General features: G+C 36.6%; 2 protein-coding genes across 2 annotated transcripts; one reads left to right on the forward strand and one right to left on the reverse strand.

The window, feature by feature from the left end:
• The first annotated feature begins 1,733 nt into the window (after positions 1-1,733).
• On the forward strand, positions 1,734-4,819 carry LOC121408418. The gene is made up of 2 exons (XM_041599896.1): positions 1,734-2,425; positions 2,637-4,819. The coding sequence occupies exons 1-2, from the start codon at positions 1,776-1,778 to the stop codon at positions 2,881-2,883; spliced, it is 897 nt and encodes a 298-aa protein (XP_041455830.1). The 5' UTR covers positions 1,734-1,775; the 3' UTR covers positions 2,884-4,819.
• Positions 4,820-7,968: 3,149 nt separating this feature from the next.
• LOC121408419 (malate dehydrogenase, mitochondrial-like) lies at positions 7,969-21,814 on the reverse strand. Its single transcript, XM_041599897.1, has 8 exons — positions 21,649-21,814; positions 16,822-17,074; positions 13,266-13,375; positions 11,963-12,166; positions 11,184-11,282; positions 10,236-10,286; positions 9,850-9,951; positions 7,969-9,132 (listed from the first exon to the last, which is right to left on the reverse strand). Exons 1-8 carry the CDS (start codon positions 21,718-21,720, stop codon positions 9,010-9,012), a joined length of 1,014 nt encoding a protein of 337 aa, XP_041455831.1. The 5' UTR covers positions 21,721-21,814; the 3' UTR covers positions 7,969-9,009.
• Between the last annotated feature and the right edge of the window lie 366 nt (positions 21,815-22,180).

A 22,180-nucleotide genomic window follows, 5' to 3' on the forward strand; every position in this document is an offset into this window, starting at 1 on the left:
AATGGCATCTCTTTCGCTAGGATCAAGCTACGTGTTTAGGGTCAAATTTGCGGGGATGATAAAACAAAATTAAAATGTTTTAAGAAGGCTGTCCTTAGGTGTGGAAGATGGGCCGTATGTGTGTAAAGCTTAGTAAAGACCGATGACCGACGGACCCGTACTAACAATAAATTTCGCTGTAAGTTAGGGGTTCATTTCAGGGAATACTTGCAAAGAGTATCGTTTTGGTTCCAATACTTGTTAAGGGGTGCATTTTCAGAATATCGAAAATGCGTGTTTAGGGTGCTTTTCGAGACCCCATGGTCGCGCATGGTATCCACTCGTCAATGGGAGTGCCCCCCGGCCCCTTCCCGCGGCATACATCTTTCATCGCTTTTCATTGAACAAATCTCGACTTAAATTACACATACTGCATGATAGAACAATTTCTCTTTACATTTCTTCTTGTTTTTATTTTCATTTTTAATAAATAATTAATGCACGCATTAAATTACTAGTGACCCGTGTACGATAAGACTATATAAATTTACGTAATTTTTTTGAATGCGCTGTTACAACCGAATCAACAACAACAACATCGTCAACTAAACATTAAAGACTGGAAAAATCCCAGCAGGGAATCCCTGAGATACTTCATGGACGACTACCGGTAGTTTGTCCAAGCATGGTAGGGTCCACGGTCTAAGATTATAGTGTCAACGCTGCGGGCTACGCTGCCAGCTATTTTTAGTCTAAACGTAGGCGATGCATGAGCGGCAATGCGACATTGCGGCATAGGTCGGTGCTTGGATCTACTGCCAGAGTACTGGAATTTAACAGACAATATTTTTCATTTATCAATTTCTAACTTTACCAGCAACCCCAGTCACTGTGCAGCGACTCAGTCGCCATAGGTACCGGTATAAGCCTACTTAAAAAAAAACACGCTATAATTATGTAGCCAAGTGTTCCTGTATAGCCCAGCCCTTAGTCCACCTCCTGGACTGTTGTTATTTTGTACGACACGACTACCAAACACCCAACACACTACAACCCCATAACACACATACATACACCCTGAATAGTCATTTTCGGGGAAAGTGAATCAATGGGTAAGGTGAATCACTGGGGGTAAGTGAATCAGTGGAGGGCGCGGGCCCAGGCGTGTGTGTGTTGGTTATGGTTTGCCCAATCAGTAAAAATCGTCCAGGACGTGGACTACCCAGCCCTAGTCGGCCGAGTCTTCTCCGTCTCTCTCACGATGCAAAATCTGACTTTCGCGCCCCTGAAAATCCGCTTTGGAGCTCCTCCGATTTGCGATCACAACGATCGAAAATTTTATATCCCGACTTGAAAGATTAAAAAATAATATTTTCCAAGTCTTCCCCTCATCTTACTTTATTCACTCATCTTCCTCCTCTTATGTTTGCCTTTCCTCTTTTCTCCTCTCTTTTCCCATTTTCCTTTCTTTTTTTTTTCTTTTTTTTGCTCCGCCAATAGGGGGCCCGGGCCCCTCGCCTCCCCCTGGATCCGCCTATGGCGATCCTTATAACCACTGTTAGGGGAGAGATCAGTGCTTATAACTAGCGGGTATTATGATCAGTGGTCCTTATGACTGGCGGGTGGACCCGGGGCAAAGTTCCTCAAAGTTCAAGATCGATCACTGGCCCTCTTTCGACCAAAGACGTTCATGTTTTAGCCCCGATTGCCAAAAGGGAAAGTCCCTACATCACCGGTAATGCAATGCGCAATTCATATCCGGTTTTTCCAGTACATCAGTCTTCTCCGTCTCCACGATGGATCAATGGATACCGGTACGCACTCCTTCGTTTTGCGATCACAACAATCTTGTCCGCAGCATATCCATCGAACCATTGGTTGTGAGGATGCGATCAGACGTTAACCTTGACATATACTTTGACCCAAACGTGAATGGTATTTTGAAAGAGAGCGGGCTTCACTCCATCAATTTTGATCGCGATGGGGATGTGCTAACGACTGATGCTTATTATTCAGATAAGGGATTCAGAATTTGGACATTGGCGGAAGTATCTTCTGGTGTCTTGCTTGTAGAACTTGATCCAAAGTTTGTACCTTCCGACAACAACAAAACAACTGTTCAAAAGCGCATTGAGAAAGTTCGGTATCACAGAGATAAAGTGAATGGATCATACTACGGTGGAGATGTTCATAGTTGGCAGAGGTATACACGTCAGTTGCCTCTGGCATGCCAAGTTACCATTGATCGAGATGCACATGCCCTCTTCATTCAGTCTGATTCATCTCTTCAAAGTGGGAAGTGGTATGCAATTGTACTTCAGCATCGAGAAAATCATTGCACTTGTAGCACTGACATCTACCATTTTCACTTTGCAAACCCAGAATGCATTGACAGGTACGAGATGGATCAAGGGCTTGTAATTAGTGATGCAGTGCTTCCTTTTCGGTATGTTCCTACTTTTCTAGATCTCTAGATAAAATTTCACAGCAGTATTCGAAATTTGAATAATAATCATTAACAGGACTATTTCAACATATCTTTGGTCATAGAAAACACTTTTTTCATGTTGGTAAGGGGTCATTCTAGATGATTCCAGACCTTTTCTTTCAAGCATATCCCTGATATTAAAAGTTTTGCCTTTGTTCATATTTCACAGGTATTCACAAACAAAAATTAGGGTGTCGACTCCAGCAACATCCCCATCCCCCAGCCTTGAAGAAACCCTGAAGTCACATGCTGTAGAGGAACATCGTCAGAAAATGAAGTTCCTTGAAGATGAACAGAAGATCAAACTGAATTACCTAGAGGAAGAACAGAAGCTCAAATTGGAAGTACTACAGCTAAAGAAGCAAGTAGAGCAAAGGAAATTAGATCTTATTAAGAAGCACCAAGATGCCATTTAAATATTTGAGTGATTGGAAAAATAAGTTTGGTTCATTTGTATTTAACCATATTCCGGGTTATTTGAACCCATCTAACATTTTTTTAAAGCCTTTTTTATGTATTTCTTGTTTTTTTTTTACTTTTTGTGTTTTTGTTTTTCAGATGGAAATCATTGCAGACAAAATCTGCTCATAAAGAGCAAAAAAATTAATTGATGTTAATCAGAAAAAAGTAGAAATGATTATGAATTTTTGGTTAGAAACACAATTTGAATTTGATTTGTACATGAATATGGTCATATGTCATGAGCTCGCCCCCTCAAAAAGGGTGGTGCTGTTACACGCTTTGGCTTCGTGCTATAGTAATTCTTAATTACTTTCAAAACCATAGAGGCTATTCCAACAAATTTAGTATCATTTTAAAGCTGAATTAATAAGGCAATAGCCTGGAAAGTTTCATTGCTGTAGACTTTATAGAACTTGAGATATAGCTACATGTAGCTCTCAAAAGTCAGGACACCAGAGGTGATGAGTGGTGGTGCCGGAAGCAGCGCTCCCGGAAGCGGCGCCGCCTGTACAAAGTCAATGGGAAAACGTAATTTCTGGTGCAATTTTTGGGAAAACATCATTATTTTTGTCAAAACTTGGCTTAAACCTACAAACTTGGTATCAAATTAAGGCTAACATACTCCACTGTCTAATGATTGAAAAGTAGGTTTGGCCATGTCATAGACCTGTGTGATAAGGTTGAAACATAAAAAACTGATAAATTTGTAATGTCTTAATTTTGACATTTCTTCCAGTTTGACACATATTTGAATTGAATGACAGTTAATGTTAACTAAACTTGCATCGATTGCAAAAAAAAAACACTTCCTATAATTCTGAGGGGATGAAAATACTGCTCAGTATTAAGACAAATCATCCAAATTATTAACTGACAAAGGTCTATGACCTTCAAACATCCAGAAAATGTGTTACGAATTTTAGAATGTTTAGCATTATTTTCTTAAAAGTACCAAGTTTGTACATCTTCACTGATGTCTTATTACACATTCATGTATACATATTTCACTAAATACACACACTGACATTAAAAAGTAAGTGTTTGTGTGAAATGGTCAAAAGGAACCTACCTCAAATGCTATACCAAAGGACTGCATACTATATTTTGGCTTTGAACTCTTCAAAACCCGCCATGGCTTTAAACTATCAAACACAGACTATGTGGATATAATGTGTGCAATTGCACTTCAGAAACTTCTTTCATGAAGCTGCAGAACTCATATAAATTTATGTATGTTTGTACATACAGCATCTGCAAACTTGTTTCATTCTTTACCCCTGAACCTACAGTGTATAGACATTGTCTCTTGCATGTCATCATCACTTGGCAGATCATTGTAATAAGAGCCTTGGTAAGCAAATTGTGTAACTTACATGTACATTTCAATTGTTACTTTTCCTTTGAATTGTTTACCGGTATGTACCATCAATTCCTTTTAAAATGTTAATAACTTATACATTCTGATGTACAAGGCAAAGAAAACCCAACAAATGTTGGTATTGCAAGCATGATAACACCTGATATATATAGTATACGATTCCTGAAACGCATGATTTTGGGGGGCTAAAGTCAGGGTCAATTTTCAGATCATTAATTGAACATGAACGCTACACAATTATATATTGTTAGAAAGGTCTGAATGTGTTCTGTCATAATATAGTATTATTTTTGTCATAGGGGGACTACACCAAATTTTATGACAAAAACCATGAGATTAAAAAAAACATCAGAATTTCCCTATTCAAGTCCATGTAAAACTGTTGACTTACACCTAATTTTATTTTTGAGTGCAGATTTGGATTCCTTGTGCAATTTCCTTTCAGAAAATGTATACTTTTGCTATCATAGGGTGTATACTTTGTCAGATAAATGTTTTTAAAGTTGAAAGTGTGCTGCGAAAGCAAAAATCACCATGTAATGCAAAAGGGTGCGACCTCATGATGCATGACCATATACGTTTTTAAGCAATTTCTGGTCTGGCATGCACTTACATAATTTTGTGTAATTTTGTATGTTTTGCATACCCACTACCCAGTCATCGCAAATTTGGTCTTAAGAGTTGCGCGAGACTTAGTACAGTGCGGTCCAAAAAATTTATGCGGCATAATTAAAACGATAAATGTCGAGGGGGCAGATTCCCCCTCCCCCCCTCCTGAGCATATGGGATGTGAAATGCACATTTCATACTAGGTGAAATTTTGAAAGCATGATGGATTCAAAGAAATTATCAAGAGAATTGTTATTTGTATCATACCAATCATTCATCATGCAAATCATTAATTTTAATAAACAGTTACTGAAAACTATCAGGACTTACATTAACTTATTTAGGCTATGGCTTCGGATACCCCATTGATTGGCCAGCCTCAATGCTCTTTTGCTGGCCTTGGATGTTTGTGCCCATTATAATTTTTCCCCATTTGTAGTGTAAAATATTCCCTTTTTGAATTGTTGCCATGCTCTAGGTAAAGTATTACAATTTAAGGCATCAACTTTATACCATATGAATTAAAAGAAAAAAAAAACTTGACACCTTGACACATCTTTGTGAGATCATGCAATCTTAGCTGAAAACCGATAATTCTGATCACCAACACAGAAAATCTTCTGTGGGACGGTGTATTAATACTGCTTCATAACAAACCTGACATCTGATGGAATTCCGTGCTTAGTTTGCTTATTTCTAAGCAATTAAGCATTTTCTTCCAGAGCCACTTTGGACACATATTTTTTGATATACATACAATTAAACACTTGGGTGGTTATTTTATTGGATTCTGTTCGAATTCATTTTGAGATCATTACCACTACTGGTATTTATCTTTGAGGAAAAAATATTTTGCGAACACAATCATTATAGATGGCATGAAAGAGTATTTTCTCTTAAATAATTTGATACCATATTTATGTGGTATGTATTAATGCTTGAATAATCAGGGGTATTTTTTACTGTGATGTAGAGTTTAATTTGCGCCAAAGCAATGCAATGAATGAATCTAGATGCCAATGTAATCATACATGAGTTAGTAATAGTAAACACATTTGCAAACCCCTTTTAATGAAATTAACTTGAGGATACTTATAAGCATTTATTAAGTCTTATGTTGATTATTGAAAAGGGTGTTTTGCATTGGATTTTAATGCAACCCTTGTCGGATCATCGCATCATTGACATCTAGATTTATTAACTGCAGTAATTCATTACTTTGGTACAAGTCAAAATATGCATCACTGCAAAGTATAGGTCTACTAATTATCCAAGCACATATCACATATGGTTTCAAATTAATTGGGAGAAGATACTCTTTCCAGCCATATTAATGATTATATTTTTGCTTCAAATGGGGATTTGTAAGTGTCGAGTTTTTTTTACTCATACGGTATACATGTACATACAGATGTATATATGACGTTCTTCGCTTATAATGAACAACCTACTCTTGGTGTTAGATACGCCCCTCCTTTTTCAAACATATGCACTGTTATGTCTGTATGAGCTCTGATATCATTCATGTTTTGAGCTAAATGAGTCTTTATGGCAATATGTCTAGTAACATAGGCTAGTTGTACACGGAATCGCACACCTCTCTTGTCAGTTACTTGAGAAAGACGAAAGGACATCGTCAGAAACTTGTGCATCAAATAAACTTTCATGTTGGAATAAAGCATGGACATGTCAACCTTGTTTTTTTTTCATTGTTGCTCCAACACATGGACCCTTCAGAATAGGATATACTCGTGTTTCAAGCCAAATACCTCTTTATGGCAATATGCCCAGTAACAAAGGCTAGTTGTACACGGCATCTATAAATATATAAACCCCTCCAAAAAAGGTTTGGAAAATTGTGTTCGGCCATTAATTTCTCCCAATTTTACACAATGCGTATTTAATATCATTCAAAAGATAAAGTAATTTTTTTTAGAATGATACCATGCTTGTTATGATCATGCCATCACAAAAAGAGCAGGATTCAAGTGTTGGATGAGGTCTAAATTGAAAAGCTGCAAAACAAGCAGACATGTACATGTAGTCATGATGGGTCATTACAGAACATGACTCTTGTGTGTGTCAATACAGATGAAAATCCATTCAAATCAAGTCCCTGCTTCTGTAGTGATGGTACTGTGAGATAACATGGTTTGAGTCGTAGTTTGAAATACCCATGCATGTTTGTTATGTTTTTGGTTGTGCAGAGGTGTGTTTGATTCCATGTTAATGGTGATGTTAATGTGCATGAAAACATTTAAAAGAAATCGCTGAGAAACTCACTCATCACCACCGAAAAAACAACAGTGACTTTCAATATTGTGTCATTTTGCAACTTTTGAATTTTGACCTTGCCCCAGATTTCATGGCACTGCACCTCCATGTGAACCATAATCATATCATGTAGGGTATCATTTTAAAGAAAATTAAATGATCTATTCACTGCTATTAATAACACATAACATATTTATATAAACCAAGAAGGGATTTTCGATCAAAGTCAGATGTCCAAACTTTTTTTGAGGAGTTTATATGTATATCCCTTCAGATAGCATGTTTAGGCTGGAGTGAAGTAACCCCTTTGATATTTTGAGCTATCATGAAAATGCGCTATAAGTGAATCTGGCCCCCCAAAAAAAAAATTTACACAAACACATTGAATTCTTTTTAGAAATAAAATTTGGATTCGTTGTGCCAACTCAATTTATGGGTTTACTAAATGGATCACTGTTACATTACATTTTCTCAAAAGCATCCTAGAATTCTCAGAAAAGTTTACCTATAACCAGTTAAAAATACCCCCATGTCAGTGGATCCAAACGAATCTTATACAAAGACATATGAAAAAAAAGCCCAATATAACTTTTTTTTGTATAAAATAAATGTAATGGTGCCATATTTGTACGAGTCAAACAGTGGGCCTTCATAATTATACAAGGAATTTCCTTGAAAATTTACCATTTAAAACTCTACCTGGTTAATAGAGATCATCACCATCTACCAAACTGTTATAACCATGAAGTTAAAAAAAAAAGGAAGCGTGACATCAAACTGCAGTTTTCTGATACCTTCTTTAATGCATTAATATCATTTGAGGATATTGTTAACATCTGAAAGGAATCATCACAAATAGACAAGCTGGTGAAACCACTAGCTGACATTTGATCCACTAGTTATTACGTCATTGTGTACCTCTCCCTTCACATGGGGTATCCTCTTACAAGTTTTGAATTGTTTTCTCTTCTTTAACCGGACCTTCTCATTTGATAACTGGGACAAGATTCGCAAGGATAGGAGTAAATCTTTGACCTTTTGCCTAACATTGAACAATGCCTACGTGAATGACAAACTTAGTTCGACCAATTCATCTTGTTACCCAGTGGGTGCTTCATAAACCTGTTCTTAACTTACAAGCAACTGTAATAACTGGTGGTCCTTTCTTGTGGTAAATTATGTGCACAAATTTTCATTGGTGTTTATTCAGCTTCTAAAAAGGATCACCAGTTGTTCATAAAGTGGCTTGTAATTTACATACAGCTTTATGAAACGCCCACCTGGTATGAAAGCTAGCACCATTAATATCTATACCTCTGAAAATAGGCTGCTAACATACTCGTTATAAATATATTAAAGAACTGAAAATCTCTATGAGAATTTTCAGACAACATGTTTTTTGAGTTGACCAAATTTCAACAATCTCATTAATAAATTACAATCTGTAGCGATTAAACTGATTTCATTTATTTTTTACTTCTTTCAATGAATATAACTTGAAAAGTCTAATATAAAGAATGCCAAATATCAATGATTGACATTTATGTCTAAAACAACTCCTCCTACCAATAATGATAAGACTTATTTCAATCCGTAGGCCTTCTGTCTTGTGTAGCACTTGGCAACAACAAAAAAGAGGAAGTACAATCATTTTATTCATACACTTCAACACAAATAATTGAACAATTTTTCCTCAAATCATATTACTTCTAAGGAACCAGGTGTTGCTATCATCATTTTGTACACTGAAACCGTTACCTTGCTAAAAATCAGTAGCGTCAGACGCAATATATAAAACTCTGTGTGAATAGAAAGGTTTTTATGCGACAAAGTCTTCTCCCTTCTTGATACTTGATTTGAGTTCACCCATGGCCTCCTCTACACGCTGCTTCTCAAAGTCGGATAGCTCACCAAATCCAAGGTTTTTCGCCATACCGGTTTTCTGTATTTTTAGAAGCACAATTAAAAACGAAATATATATATTTGTAACAATACATACATGGCAAAGTTATTGAAATATTGTTCCAGCATACATATCAAAGAGCAAAATCGAAAGCAAAGTAAGGGGAAAAAATTGCAGTACCAGTTTAAAACATTGTTAATTAATAATAATATTTTTTATTCGCACTTTTCCCAGAATGGTGCGTTACAGCATATTATTACCCCGGTCAATGGATTCATTTCAGCATATTATTACCTCGGTCATTAGATTCATTTCTTACCAGAAGTTGACCTAGCATTAGAACATTTTTTTATTATGATTATAGCCCTGAATATTATTTGATTATCACCTTAGGAACAATGAACATTAGAAGACAAAACCACAATTCTTTATATTCAAATACAGGACAAAATTGGAAATTAATCCTTACCACTTGTAAAAATATACTCAACAAAAATGCTAAATTGCAATTAACATATTATTGATCTAACTTTTCAATCACCAATAACTTTCTATTTCCTTTCCAAATTCCAATTTCTTTCAAACATTTGACATTATATTTTCTTTTTTTTCTTCTTTCATCATTCTATTTTTTCTTCTTTTTCACTTTGCACCCAATTTTTTTTTTTCTCTATATCAAGGTTGGTTTCCCACTTATTAAAATTGAATCAACTTATATACAGATCTCACAATTGAGCAAATTCTGCAACTACTTACCCCAAGGAGGATAGGGTTGGCAAAATACGGTGACTCCGTCAAGTCGGATCTGACGAAAGCACACTCAACAACACCTTCCTTTCCATTGATAGCTTGAAGAAGCTGAATAAGTTAAAAAACGATAGTTACTTATTGTTTTACATTGTAATTCTTGATACTGCTTTTAGTCTTTTTTTTCACCCATGTTGTGGTCTTTTGAATGGTATAAATTACATTTCATCTGAAAGAGGATGAAAGCTGAAAGTGAGACCAGGCGAGACCAAAATTATAGTCATATTTTTGAGAAATACAACTAAATTACCAATGGAAACATGGAAACCACAATGAATTTAGTCTCAATACAACAATGAATTTCAATATATATTTGCATAATTCTTGATACTTACAGAGAAACAAAATCTTGCTGCAGCAAATGCCATAGAAAGGGTGGCTGAACCCTGTGGAACAAAAAAAGGCAATTCACAGTATTCAGAAGTTTTCAATACAAACTGAAATTTGAGCCCATCTATATTATTGGTAAAGTGTTAATAATGTAAAATTATATCATCCAACACTCTAATCTAAAAAAAAATATTTTTTCCGAACATTAAAATCTAAATCTTTCTTTTCAACCATCAAAATTCAGAATTTTGTTCTATCTAGTGCCCTCTTGGTGATGTGTTTTGAATCTTACAAATCTATTAGACATTAGAATGCTATTTTTTTTGCGATTCCTTACTTAGGAAGATTCATAAAAAAATGAAGACGTTAGAAACCCAATCAAAATAAATTTTGATGGAAAACCTCAAAATTTATCCATTAGAACACATATTTCATATCCTTCAAATGATAATTGCTTTAGGGCATGCCGGGTATTCATATCATTTACTAATGAATTGGGATTACATGCACTTTGGGATTCACCAAAGTGATTGAAATACCGTACACACAAAGCCAAAACGATTTTTAGTTATTAACAATATGTATTTCAAAATTGGTCAGAAATACATCATTGATATACCTACTAAAGTTTGGGAACCTAATGCTATAGAATGATCACAAACAAATTTAAATCAACCTTGGTAAAATATATAATTCACGATAGGACTTAATAATTCTTTAGTGTTATCACTATCAAGGTAACAAAAACTACACACAAGTCACAATCTGGGGGAAATCCCTCATGTTCAGGTCTATAGAAGGGCTCTTTTAAAAAAATACTATACTTTACTGGAATCAGCCTTTGCCTATTTCTAATTTTTGCTGGGGGTGGGGGGGGGGGCTGAAGGGAATGACAAAGAAAATTATATCACTATATTATTGGGGAATATTAATTGATTCTTGGAAATACTTACAGCTCCAGCTTTGGCCTCCACAACTTCAGTTCCTGCATTCTGGATGCGTTCAGTGAGAGATGGCAGCTCGTCTTCAGTGAAGCTGACTTTTGGTGCAGTCTATGTAAGAATAAGAGAGTACCCTAAGTTAAACCCAAATCTAGTGAACTAATACGTACTCCCGCCAGAGCTGCATTTTATGTCGATTCCCCCAACATGGTCTAAGTTCACTGACCCTAAATGACCTTTGACCTTGGTCATGCGACCTGAAACTCGGGCAGGATGTTCAGTAATACTTGATTGACCTTATGGCTATGTTTCATGAACTAGGTCCATATACTTTCTAAGTTATGCTGTCAAATAAAAAACTTAACCTTCGGTTAAGGTTTGGTGTTGACGCCGCCGCCGTCTGTAAAGCGGTGCCTATAGTCTCACTCTGCTTCGCAGGTGAGACAAAAAAAAATCATGATCATAAAGGCATATGTGGGACAGTGTATTAATATTGTTTGGAAAAAAACCTGACATTTTATAGAGTTCTGTGCTTATTTTGCTCATTTCTCAGCAATTGCCCATTTCTTTCCAGAGCCACTTGGCACATATTTTTAATTCATACATAGGCCTACAAACCTTTGGGTGGCCATTTGATTGGATTCAGTTTGAACTCATTTTGAGATTGTTACCAGAATTGGTATTTATCTTTAAGGTAGGGTATAGCGTTAAATCCAGGGTTTAATTCGGTCATTCCATTAATGTGTGAAATTTACAGCGGAGCAAATGTCGTGAAACCACTAAATACACACCTGTGAGAGGAGAGGTATGATCGTGACCCCAGCATGACCACCTATGACTGGGACATTAACTGTAGAGACATCCAGACTCTTGGCTTGGGCAACAAACGTATTGGCACGCACCACATCCAGCGTGGTCACACCAAAGATTTTGGAAGGGTCGTAGCAACCAGCTTGCTTGTAAACCTCTGATGCTATCGGGACTGTTGAATTAACCTACAGTGTAAGAAAAAAAAAGGAAACAAACTGAATATTCTGTCTATTTTTCCTTCTAATAGTCAGCATTACAATGATTTTTTCCATAAATTCAAGCCAGATATAATGTAAAAAGCTTACTTCTTTTTATGTCCCCCCCCCACTAGATGACCTCCCTGTATTTGTATGACAAGCCACTTCACTGGACTTCTGTTCTGGAGGTTACTCCTTAATGTCTTGGGGGGGGGGGAAGAATACAACTGTCTAGAACTGCTACAAGGCTGTATAAAACTTGTCACAGGACATATTGCTACAATGCAAGTTCAAATCGTCAGTGTTCAAGGGGAAAAGTCACAAACTTAACAAGCACAATCTTATTTTTCCAGTCCAAATCACCTGTTTACACATAGCCTACACTTTTTCTGAATAAAACGCAAACATGGGTGAATCATCCATGGCGGACACGATACCAGCAGGGTGCTACATAAGCACTTGCTCGATTGCCTGGGGCAAGTAACAGTGTCGGGCAAGTGTTTTGAAGTAAAGACCAAAACTACTTGCCCAAATTGAGCAAACAAAATTCTCACAGTAGAATGACCAAAATTAGGATCGATATTATATGATACTGACCCTAATTTTGGTCATGGCAGATACATGTAGATAGGTTCATGTCAAAAGAGAGAAAACAGTCGATGGTTTATAAAACCACAAAACTTTCTTTTGAAGAGATAAAACCTTTTTTTTTAGGATATTTTTGGGGCAAGTGAAATAAAGTTTTGGGCAAGTATATTTCATATATTTGAAATTTTACTTGCCCGACTGGGCAAGTGCTTCTAAAAGGTTATGTAGCACCCTGGATACCAGCAATATTGTGAAATTACAGGTGGTAATAAATAAATATACATCAAGAAGCTCTGATACCGTCTTGACAAACATGCCAAGAACAATCTAATTTTCCCAGTCTAAATCACCTGTCATAGCTTTCTCTTTTTCTGAATAAAACACAAACATGGTTGAATCATCCATATGGGGACAAGATACCTGCAATATTATCAAATTACAGCAGGTGATAATTAAATTTACAATTACATCAAGAAACCCTAATACCATCTTGACTTACTGGATTGGTGATGATTCCAAGCATAGCTTGAGGACAAGTTTCCGCCGCTGCCTTGCACAAATCCCTCACAATAGATGCATTCGTACTGAACAGGTCATCACGGCTCATGCCTACAAAACAATAAAATAAAGTTAGAAGGATAATTCATTTCAATTATTCGGGGTTGCCAACACTGGATAGCTAACTCCAATAGGCCAATGATAAAATTTCAGGGAATAATTTTCCTGGCATTGCATCGCCATTTGCTCCATATTTTTGAAAGACTGCTATGCAATAAGTCTGTTGTATAGCATATTTTTACATAGGACTGTACATTACTTAGTTGCGAGCTTTTCTCTTATGACCAAAAATGCTATTCAAATATAGCAAAATTATTCCCTGTAATTTAGGAGTTAAAACGAGTTAGATCAATAGAAATGCATGGAAATGAATTTAGGGTGAGAAAGGACCAAAATGAGTGAGGCTCGCCGGGTGCTCTCTGCCCCCACTCTGCCCGTCTGTCAGTAAAGTAAACAAATAATTACACCTGCAGTTACCCTTGCGATGGACCCGTCTACAGTACAATGTAGTTCATGGCATACAACAAGATATGCACTTTCCATCTGAATCATTTTAACTTAAATGGCAATAATAGACAGGTCTTCTATTTTCTTTTTTCCTTCTTTGTCTTGTCTAGTAACCTGTTTTTCGTACCACTTTTCGTTATCGTCTTTGTGCAGTTCTGTTACTTTCTCCAAGCTCAGCTCTATTTCTTTCCAGCTGTTAATGATTGCGCATATTTTTAGGGGCCATTCCAAGTTTTTATTTTACTTTTATAGGTCCATCCACTTTACACTCAAGGTTGTATTTTTTTTCTATACTTATTATTATCATTTATACTATTTCTAGATGAGTTTTATACCGGTATCGTGCTTTGTATTTTGGTTGATATGTGGAAAATAAATGATAGGAAAATGAAATTATTTATTTTATTTCCTACAAAGTATTTATCAATTTTTTAGAATACATGGTCACTATTCATAAAAAAAATGTGAAGGCATCTTTTAGGCTAATATCTATATATTCAATTGCCCTTTAAGTTTAACATTACAACACTTTGAAACCTGATGATATGGCACAACTCTATATTCATTTTCATACTTAACCGACTTTACCCTATGCAAGAGACAACTTGGGAAATTTTTGGTGGAATTTATCCAAAAAGCAGATCATATTCAACATGAATGACTTGAAAATTACATACTTGTGAAGTATGCACTATGCAGCATGCATGCATGATGAGACAGACAGGGATAGACACATGTGGGTCAGTAGGAAGATATGGAGGCTGGCTCTTGAAATGTAATATGATAAGACCACAAAGAGATCAGAGGTGAGGGAAGGGTTAAGTGGTATACATGCAGTAACTGATGCTATCTTTACAGTTCTTTTTTAGCAAAGAGCATAGAGGACTAAACATAACTGACATTCTTGCACTGAGAGACAAAGAGAACACTGAACAGGAGATTGAGAGTAGAATAACTACTGGGAATGCAAAAATATCTTCATCATTTATACAACTCACACAAAGATTTTTTTCATTTGATTGGTTGATAGCCATTCAATATTTGATCCAATATTTTGTGCTGCATGCAAATTTTACTTTCCCATTTTAATTTTCCATAGCACGGCGACCGTGCATTTTTAATTTTTACATTGCACAGTTGAGCTCTCTCCCTCAGTGTGTACGGGTGAGCATGCGTGTGTGTATGTACATTTTGTATGTGTGTGCATTTGCGCGCATCAACAAGGCTGACTGTGTGCACTTAAATCCAGGAGTCAAAGTGCATCACAAAATAAAAACAATTTGACTACTTATACACATGGGGAAAAATAACTTGAAAAGTAATCATGTATTGTTATCAGAGAAAACAAGTTGCTGAATAAAGGCTAATATATTAAATTCTACCTGTTTTTTTTTTTATTATGTCAGATAACACGATAGTCGTATTTTATAAACTTCATTTGTCCATTTTGCAACCTACCCACTTTTGTTGAGCCTCTGTTCAATCAATTGCACTCGGCCCAACGAGTGGATTGAACAGAGCCTATCCTCGGGTGAGGAAAAATCGCATAATGAATATGTGCATGCATCGTTTGTATAATGATATAGGGGGTAGGACCTTATATAAGCTTGTAACCGATTTTGCAATCGGCAACCGATTCCATTCGATGTCACCACAATCGGCGATCACTTGCCGATCTTCAATCATGCCCCTTGAAGGAAAAATCGAAAATAAAAAATCAGCGTAGATCTAGTTACAGTGCGTGATTGTTCAGAACATATTTCAAGATTGTTTTTGAGGTGCTAGCTATTTAGAGGTCGCATTATTCAGGGAGAAAGACGCAGTATTATCTCTGACGATGTTTAAGACGATAGATATCTTCTCTTCCAACTCGTGGTGATAGCGGATGCCGCCATGAAATTTTTAAAGGTTGTATTACTGACGAAGATCACTGCGCTACTCTCTCACATCGTTTATGATGATATAAATCTTCTCTTCAACCTCGTGGTGATAGCGGACCCTGCCGTGAACTTCTAAAAGTCGTACTATCGACTGAGCTCATTGCGTTACTCTCTTACATCGTTGAGGATGATATACAGTCTACATGTATTTTTAACCTCATGGTAATAGCGGACGCCGCCCTGAACTTTGAAAGGTCGTATTACCGACGGAGCTCACTGCGCTACTCTCTTACCCTCTTTATGATGCTAGACATCTTCTCTTCAACCTCGTGGTGATAGCGGACCCCGCCGTGAACTAAAAGTCGTACTATCGACGGAGCTCATTGCGTTACTCTCTTACATCGTTTATGACGATATACATCTTCTCAACCTCAATGATATATTTGTCTTTGCAACTTCGTCGGGAGATGCTTCTTTTATATTTCTTCTTAGATATCAAAAGTTCATTTCTCAAGATAGTAATAAATTGATTTGAAAACGCTAGCTACCCAAAACATTTTAATAACATATTTCAAATCATCGTGCGTGCTTGCGTCTTCTACTACATTTTAATTGCACTTGCGACTTTAAGATGATGCGTCGTACGAGATCAAGAGATCATTCCAATAATTCTAAATCGTTATCACCTAAAAATACATGTACTTATAAAAGATGTCCCGCCGATCATTCATTAACCTGTGATCTATGAGAAATATTTTCATTTTATTTTCCTTTGCGCCTTTGCTCGGAAGATGCGTCTTTCGTTTATCTTTCTAATAAAAATCACTCTTTTTTTTAAAGCAATAACACCTCAAAACCCCTTTAAAACATGTTCCAAACGATCGCGCATGTTGGCGACTTCCATTCCAATACATTCGTCTTTGTGACTTTGTCAGGAAGATGCGCGCGACCGCGAACAAAATTTTGATGTATTCCTTTGTTTTTAAACATCGCCGATTCGATTTTCGATTCGATTTCGATTTTAGAAGCTTAACTGCCGATCCGATATTCGATCTTATTTTTGAGGTTTCTATAAAGCTACATTTTTAACTTTGAGAAAGTATTGTTTACCTGGCTTCCTAGGGACACCAGCTGGTATAAGAACAACATCACTTCCTTTGAGAGCATCACCGAGTTGGTCATTGCCTAGGTAACCTGTAACATTGGCCCTGGTCTCAATGTGGCTAAGATCTGCAGCAACGCCTGGTGTGTGTGCAATATCATACAGAGCCAACTGGCTGATCAAGGGACTCTCCTTCAAAAGCAGTGATAGTGGTTGACCGATTCCTCCAGATGCACCTAGCACAGCTACTTTAGAGTCGGCCTGGAAAAAAAAAGAAACACAAGCAGATAATGGCTGAAAGTTCATCTACCTCTGACTATTTGATCTGTTTTTCCCCACTATCACTCACTATCCCTCACTATCTTAATAAACTTTGTTGTGTGGCAAAATAGCCAAAATTAAAAATCTATGCAGCCAGGGTTTCTCCAAGCATAGTACGAATTATCATAGAGTCTTGCCTGCATTACACAATTCAATCTACATTCCATTCCTTGTTTTTATTTGGCAATAAGTCATGAAAGCAGGAGTGTAGCAGGAGTGCTAACCTTGAAAACAACTAAGACAAATGTCTTTTTTTTTCAAACAGATGAGAAAAAAAATCATTTTAATTAAATCCTAAGTTTGTTGACCTCAAAATGACATTTGACAACTGACCTGATATTATATTCATCCATTTTCCAATACCTGGCAATTATTATATATGAAAATTGTCATTCTATCATTCACACCCAAGTATATAGGGTAAGGAAAATATATTCTGTTTAGTGAAAGATGATAAAGGGAAATGTTTATAACAATGATAGATTGGGAATATCTATTATCATACTGTAGTGTTCCTACCTGCTACCAATTCAGCAGCCAAAGAACAAAATAAAGTTTTAAAAACATTCTAAAATGAGTTCAGTTCCTCAGATTTGGAACTTGGAATCTATATTGGGCAATAACCTTCTTTTTTTTTTTTAATAATGGGAGGGTTCAGGATTGTGTCAGATGGCATTACACAGGGCTCCACACTAACCCATTTTTTCTGCTGGTCCAAACCTTTTCATGTCGGACCAGTAGATACCCAGTTTTTCAAATTTTTACTGGTCCAAACCTAAAATCTACTGGTCCCAAAAAATAAAGAAAACATTAAAACAAGGCACAAGTTTATTTTTCTAGCCTTTCGTTAACCCCCCCCCCAAATAAAATGAAGGAATGAAGGACAAAAAGAAAGCAAGACAGAAACGAAGAAGGAAAGAAAGGAAGGAAGGAAGGAGTGAAGGAAGGGGTGAAGGAAGGAAGACAGAAACGAAGAAGGAAAGAAAGAAAGAAAGAAAGAAAGGAAGGAAGGGGTGAAGGAAGGAAGGAAAAGAAAGAATAAGAGAAAGGAAGGAAAGAAGCAAGGAATGAAAGAAAGAAAGAATAAAAAAGGAAGGAAGAAAAAAGGTAAAGAAAGGATAGATGTGAGGAAAAAAAGAACTAAAGAAGCAAAGGATGGAATGAAGGAGCAAAAATAAGAAAGAAAGAAAGAAAGAAAGAAGGGAAGAAATGAAGCAAGTAATTCAGAAAGAAAAGGAGAGATGGAAAGAAGGACAGAAGAAAGAAAGAGAGGAAGGAAGGATAGAAAGAAGGAAGAAAAGAATTTAGGAAGAAATAAAGGAAAGGTAAAATGATCTATAGAAAGAAAGAAATAAAGGAAGGAAAGAAGCCAGCAATATAAAAAAAAGAAAAGGTAAAAGAATACATGAAAGGAAGAAAAAAAGAAAGACTGAGAGACAAAGAAAGGAAGTAATACAAAAAAGGTAAATAAATGATGGAAGGAAGAAATAAAGAAAGTAAGTAACGAAGAATGAAGGAAAGAAATGGGTAAAAGGAAGGAAGAAAGGAAGAAGAGATGAATATACGATGGATGGACTCAAGAATCAAAGAAATAAAAATATCAAAAAGAAAGGAAGGAAGAAAGGAAGGAAGAAAGGAAGGAAGAAAGAAAGAAAGAAAAAGAAAGAAAGAGAAAAAAATAGAGAAAAATATTTTTTAAAAGGATAGAAAGAATGAAAGAACGAATAAAGAAAAAAGGGAAAATAAAAAAGAAAGACAGTAACAAAAAAATGAAAGAAGAGAGGGAAGAAACAAAGAAAGATTGAAAAGAAAGAAGGAAAGAAAGATAGGAAGAAAACAGAGGAAGAAAGCTAAAACTATCATCATAAATAATTCATCAATTTCTTTTTGGCTCAATTAAAATAGCTACGAAAGAAAGTCAGAAACCAAGTGTATCAACACACACATAAATGCATATGTGGGGCTCATTATGTATTCAGACGATATCGCCCAAAACCCGATCTGTTTGAACCAAACAGAAGTGAAAATTTATCCTTTTACTGCTTACAAATGACAGAGTTACTCCAATTTTTAGGAAATATGGACATCATAAGAGCCTTTCATGAGTATGAACCGTGAATTTTGACAGTTCTGTGAGAGATTTCTGCCAGAGTTTAGCCAAGCTTCGTTCGTGCAGCCAGTAGAAAATTTACCACGTAGGTTGTGTGGCTGGCTACATGTATGGTAGTGGATCGTATTACCGAACACTTTTCATGAATTCAATCATTTCAAAAATATTATTCTCATAAAATTCACCAGACTTTCACCATAATTACACAATTACCTACAAAATATAAATATGTAAAAAATTTGCCGAAATCGTTTTTTCCTTTTGATGATATTAGCTTCCAATCGGACCCCTCTTCGGATGTGAAATATTTTGGTCACCTGAAAAAGGTGTCGTATTACCGAACGTGTGTTTTCAATGGGAAAAGTTGAGAAATCAACAAAATCACTGATGAGCTATTTTGACCATATTTTATTTTTTTTTAGAATATTAAGACTTTGAAAATGTGTTTTGACCATTTTTCATCATCTTTCTATTCAAGTTCTCTTTGGAAGGATGTTGCAAAGAATTGAGCGTTTGAAATTATTTTCTGACGCATACGATGCGCACGTTCGGTAATACAAGGCCGGTCGGTAATACAACCACTCACTACTCTAGTAGCAATTATGTGCGATTCATTCTGTGTGTATTCTGTGTGTGGATGACAGAATTTATCGGGGGGAAATGGTTTGCAGCAAATTTGATCATTTCTGGAAAAGTTATTGGTCCAACAATGGTTTTTATTACTGGTCATGTCGGACCCTTAAAATCTTGCTATTTTTGGAAAAATTACTGGCCAGACAATGATATTTTTTACTGGTCATGTCGGACCAGTAAATCTTCCTATTTCTGAAAATCTACCGGCCCGACATCGATTTTTACCGGTCTGGGACCGTTGGACCGCCGCTAGTATCGAGCCCTGCATTACATAACTTCATGAATGCAACATTTTGTAAACAGTTTTAATGTAAATACGAGAGTTTTGGACCAAAACATTGGAAACTAATGCTCCCAAATAGTTATTTGTAAAGGTAATTTTAGATTGATCAAATTCTGAAAATCAATCAAATTTTGTATCACTTTATTCAAAACCAGAGTGGAGAACTACAATGTAGTCATCCTTTAACTTGATTTTATATACATTCCATCCAATTTTCCTTGCTTCTTTTTCTTCCCTTTTCTCCTTTACTTTTGAGTGAAAGATAAGCTTCCACTCCTCTTCTTTCTTCCCCTTATTTTTGTCGCCCCCCCCTTCATTCTCTAGTTTCTCTTCCTCATCCTTTTTTCTCCTCTGAATTCTCCTTCATCTTCAGGAGTCGACCGTGCAAAACGAGGGAAACACTGGGGTAGATTGGGGTCTCAAACGTAATCTTAATAAAATGTGGGAATAGAAATTAAGCTCTTACCATATGGATGAAGATCTTTCTTGACACACGAATCCTGACATCTAATCACAGAGCCCGGGGGGGGGGCCACTTACATTGATGAGTGGATACCATGCGCGACCAAAAAAACACGTAAAAAGGATGTCCTTTTCACGATAGGGCACGTTACGTACGTAACGTGATAAGGGTGTCAAAAACACAAAAATAATGAAAAAAGGGTATCTATTTCGCTAGGAAAATTACGTGTTAAGGGTCGAATTTGCGGGGATGATAAAACAAAATTAAAATGTTTTATAAAGGATGTCCTTTTGCCCCAACACTACGTGTTTAGAGTCCTATTTGCGTGAGGTGTAGAAGGTGGGGTCGTACTAAACCAAATAAGGTAAAGCCGACGACCGAAGGACCCGTAACAATAAAACATTCCTGTACTTGTTTAGGGGTTCATTTCAGGGAATATTTGCCAAGAGTATCGTTTTGTTTCCAATACTTAGTACTTGTTAAGGGGTGCATTTTCAGAATATGGAAATTACGTGTTTTTAGGGTGCTTTTCGATACCCCATGGTTGCGCATGGTATCCACTCGTGAATGGAAGTGGCCCCCCCCCCCCCTGGTCACAGAGTGGGACCTCAAAAAACGAGAAGTTCTGCCACGCCCACGATACCTTTCCTTCTTTCAAAATTCATAACAAAAATTTAAAAAAGGACAAAAATGAAAATGGCTGATCGAGACAGAGGGCTATATATCTAGTCTATTTTTTTTTTGAGGTTCCACTCTGTGCCTCGATGTCAAGATTTGTGAGTCACGATAAATAGACCTTCATCCATACATTTCCACATTTTACTGAGACCCCAATCTACCCCAGTCCCGTGACGTCCCCGGGCCGGGGGCTCGCGGGATGCGGAACTCTACCGCCTGAACCGGTACCTTTAGGCCGGTATGGTACATGGCCACGCCACGCAAGCGGCTCATGATCAAGTTACCGGCGCGGCACGATTGTGTTGTTCTCAAATCTCATGACATACCTCCATCCAGTTCATATTTACCTGACACGAAGTTGAGAAACTCTTCATCAATTGTGCCCCCAAGAGACACCTCTGAATTCCGTTTTTCAACATGATGAATAATATTTTCAACTAGTTTTCCTCAAAGAAATTCCGAGAATGAGTTCTCTCTGACTCTGTTCGTGCTCCGTGTGACGTAAAGAGAAGGGTAAAGGTTAATCGATTGACGATCGCTAGATATATAGACGCAAGTGACATGCTTGTATTCGGAATATAGAAGAAGATTTTGTTTACGCTGTTTTTAAAATGCCTTTTTTTTAGGATGGGATTGTAAATATATGTCTAAGGAACTATAATAATATTTCATTTAATATCCAAATGTGAAATGATTACAATGTGCATTGAACAATAAAAAAAAATAGAAACGACTGTTGCTCTCTCAGAATTTCTGCACAGCTGACATTAGAGACAAAAGTACATTCTTTATTGTTAGGTATTCACGTGAATAAACGATCGCGACGTGTGTTGTAGACATATAATATGGTATTTTACCAGTCCAATTTGCTACCTGCAA

The sequence above is a fragment of the Lytechinus variegatus genome, chromosome 2, assembly GCF_018143015.1.
Source record: "Lytechinus variegatus isolate NC3 chromosome 2, Lvar_3.0, whole genome shotgun sequence".
Lineage (NCBI taxonomy): Eukaryota > Metazoa > Echinodermata > Echinoidea > Temnopleuroida > Toxopneustidae > Lytechinus > Lytechinus variegatus.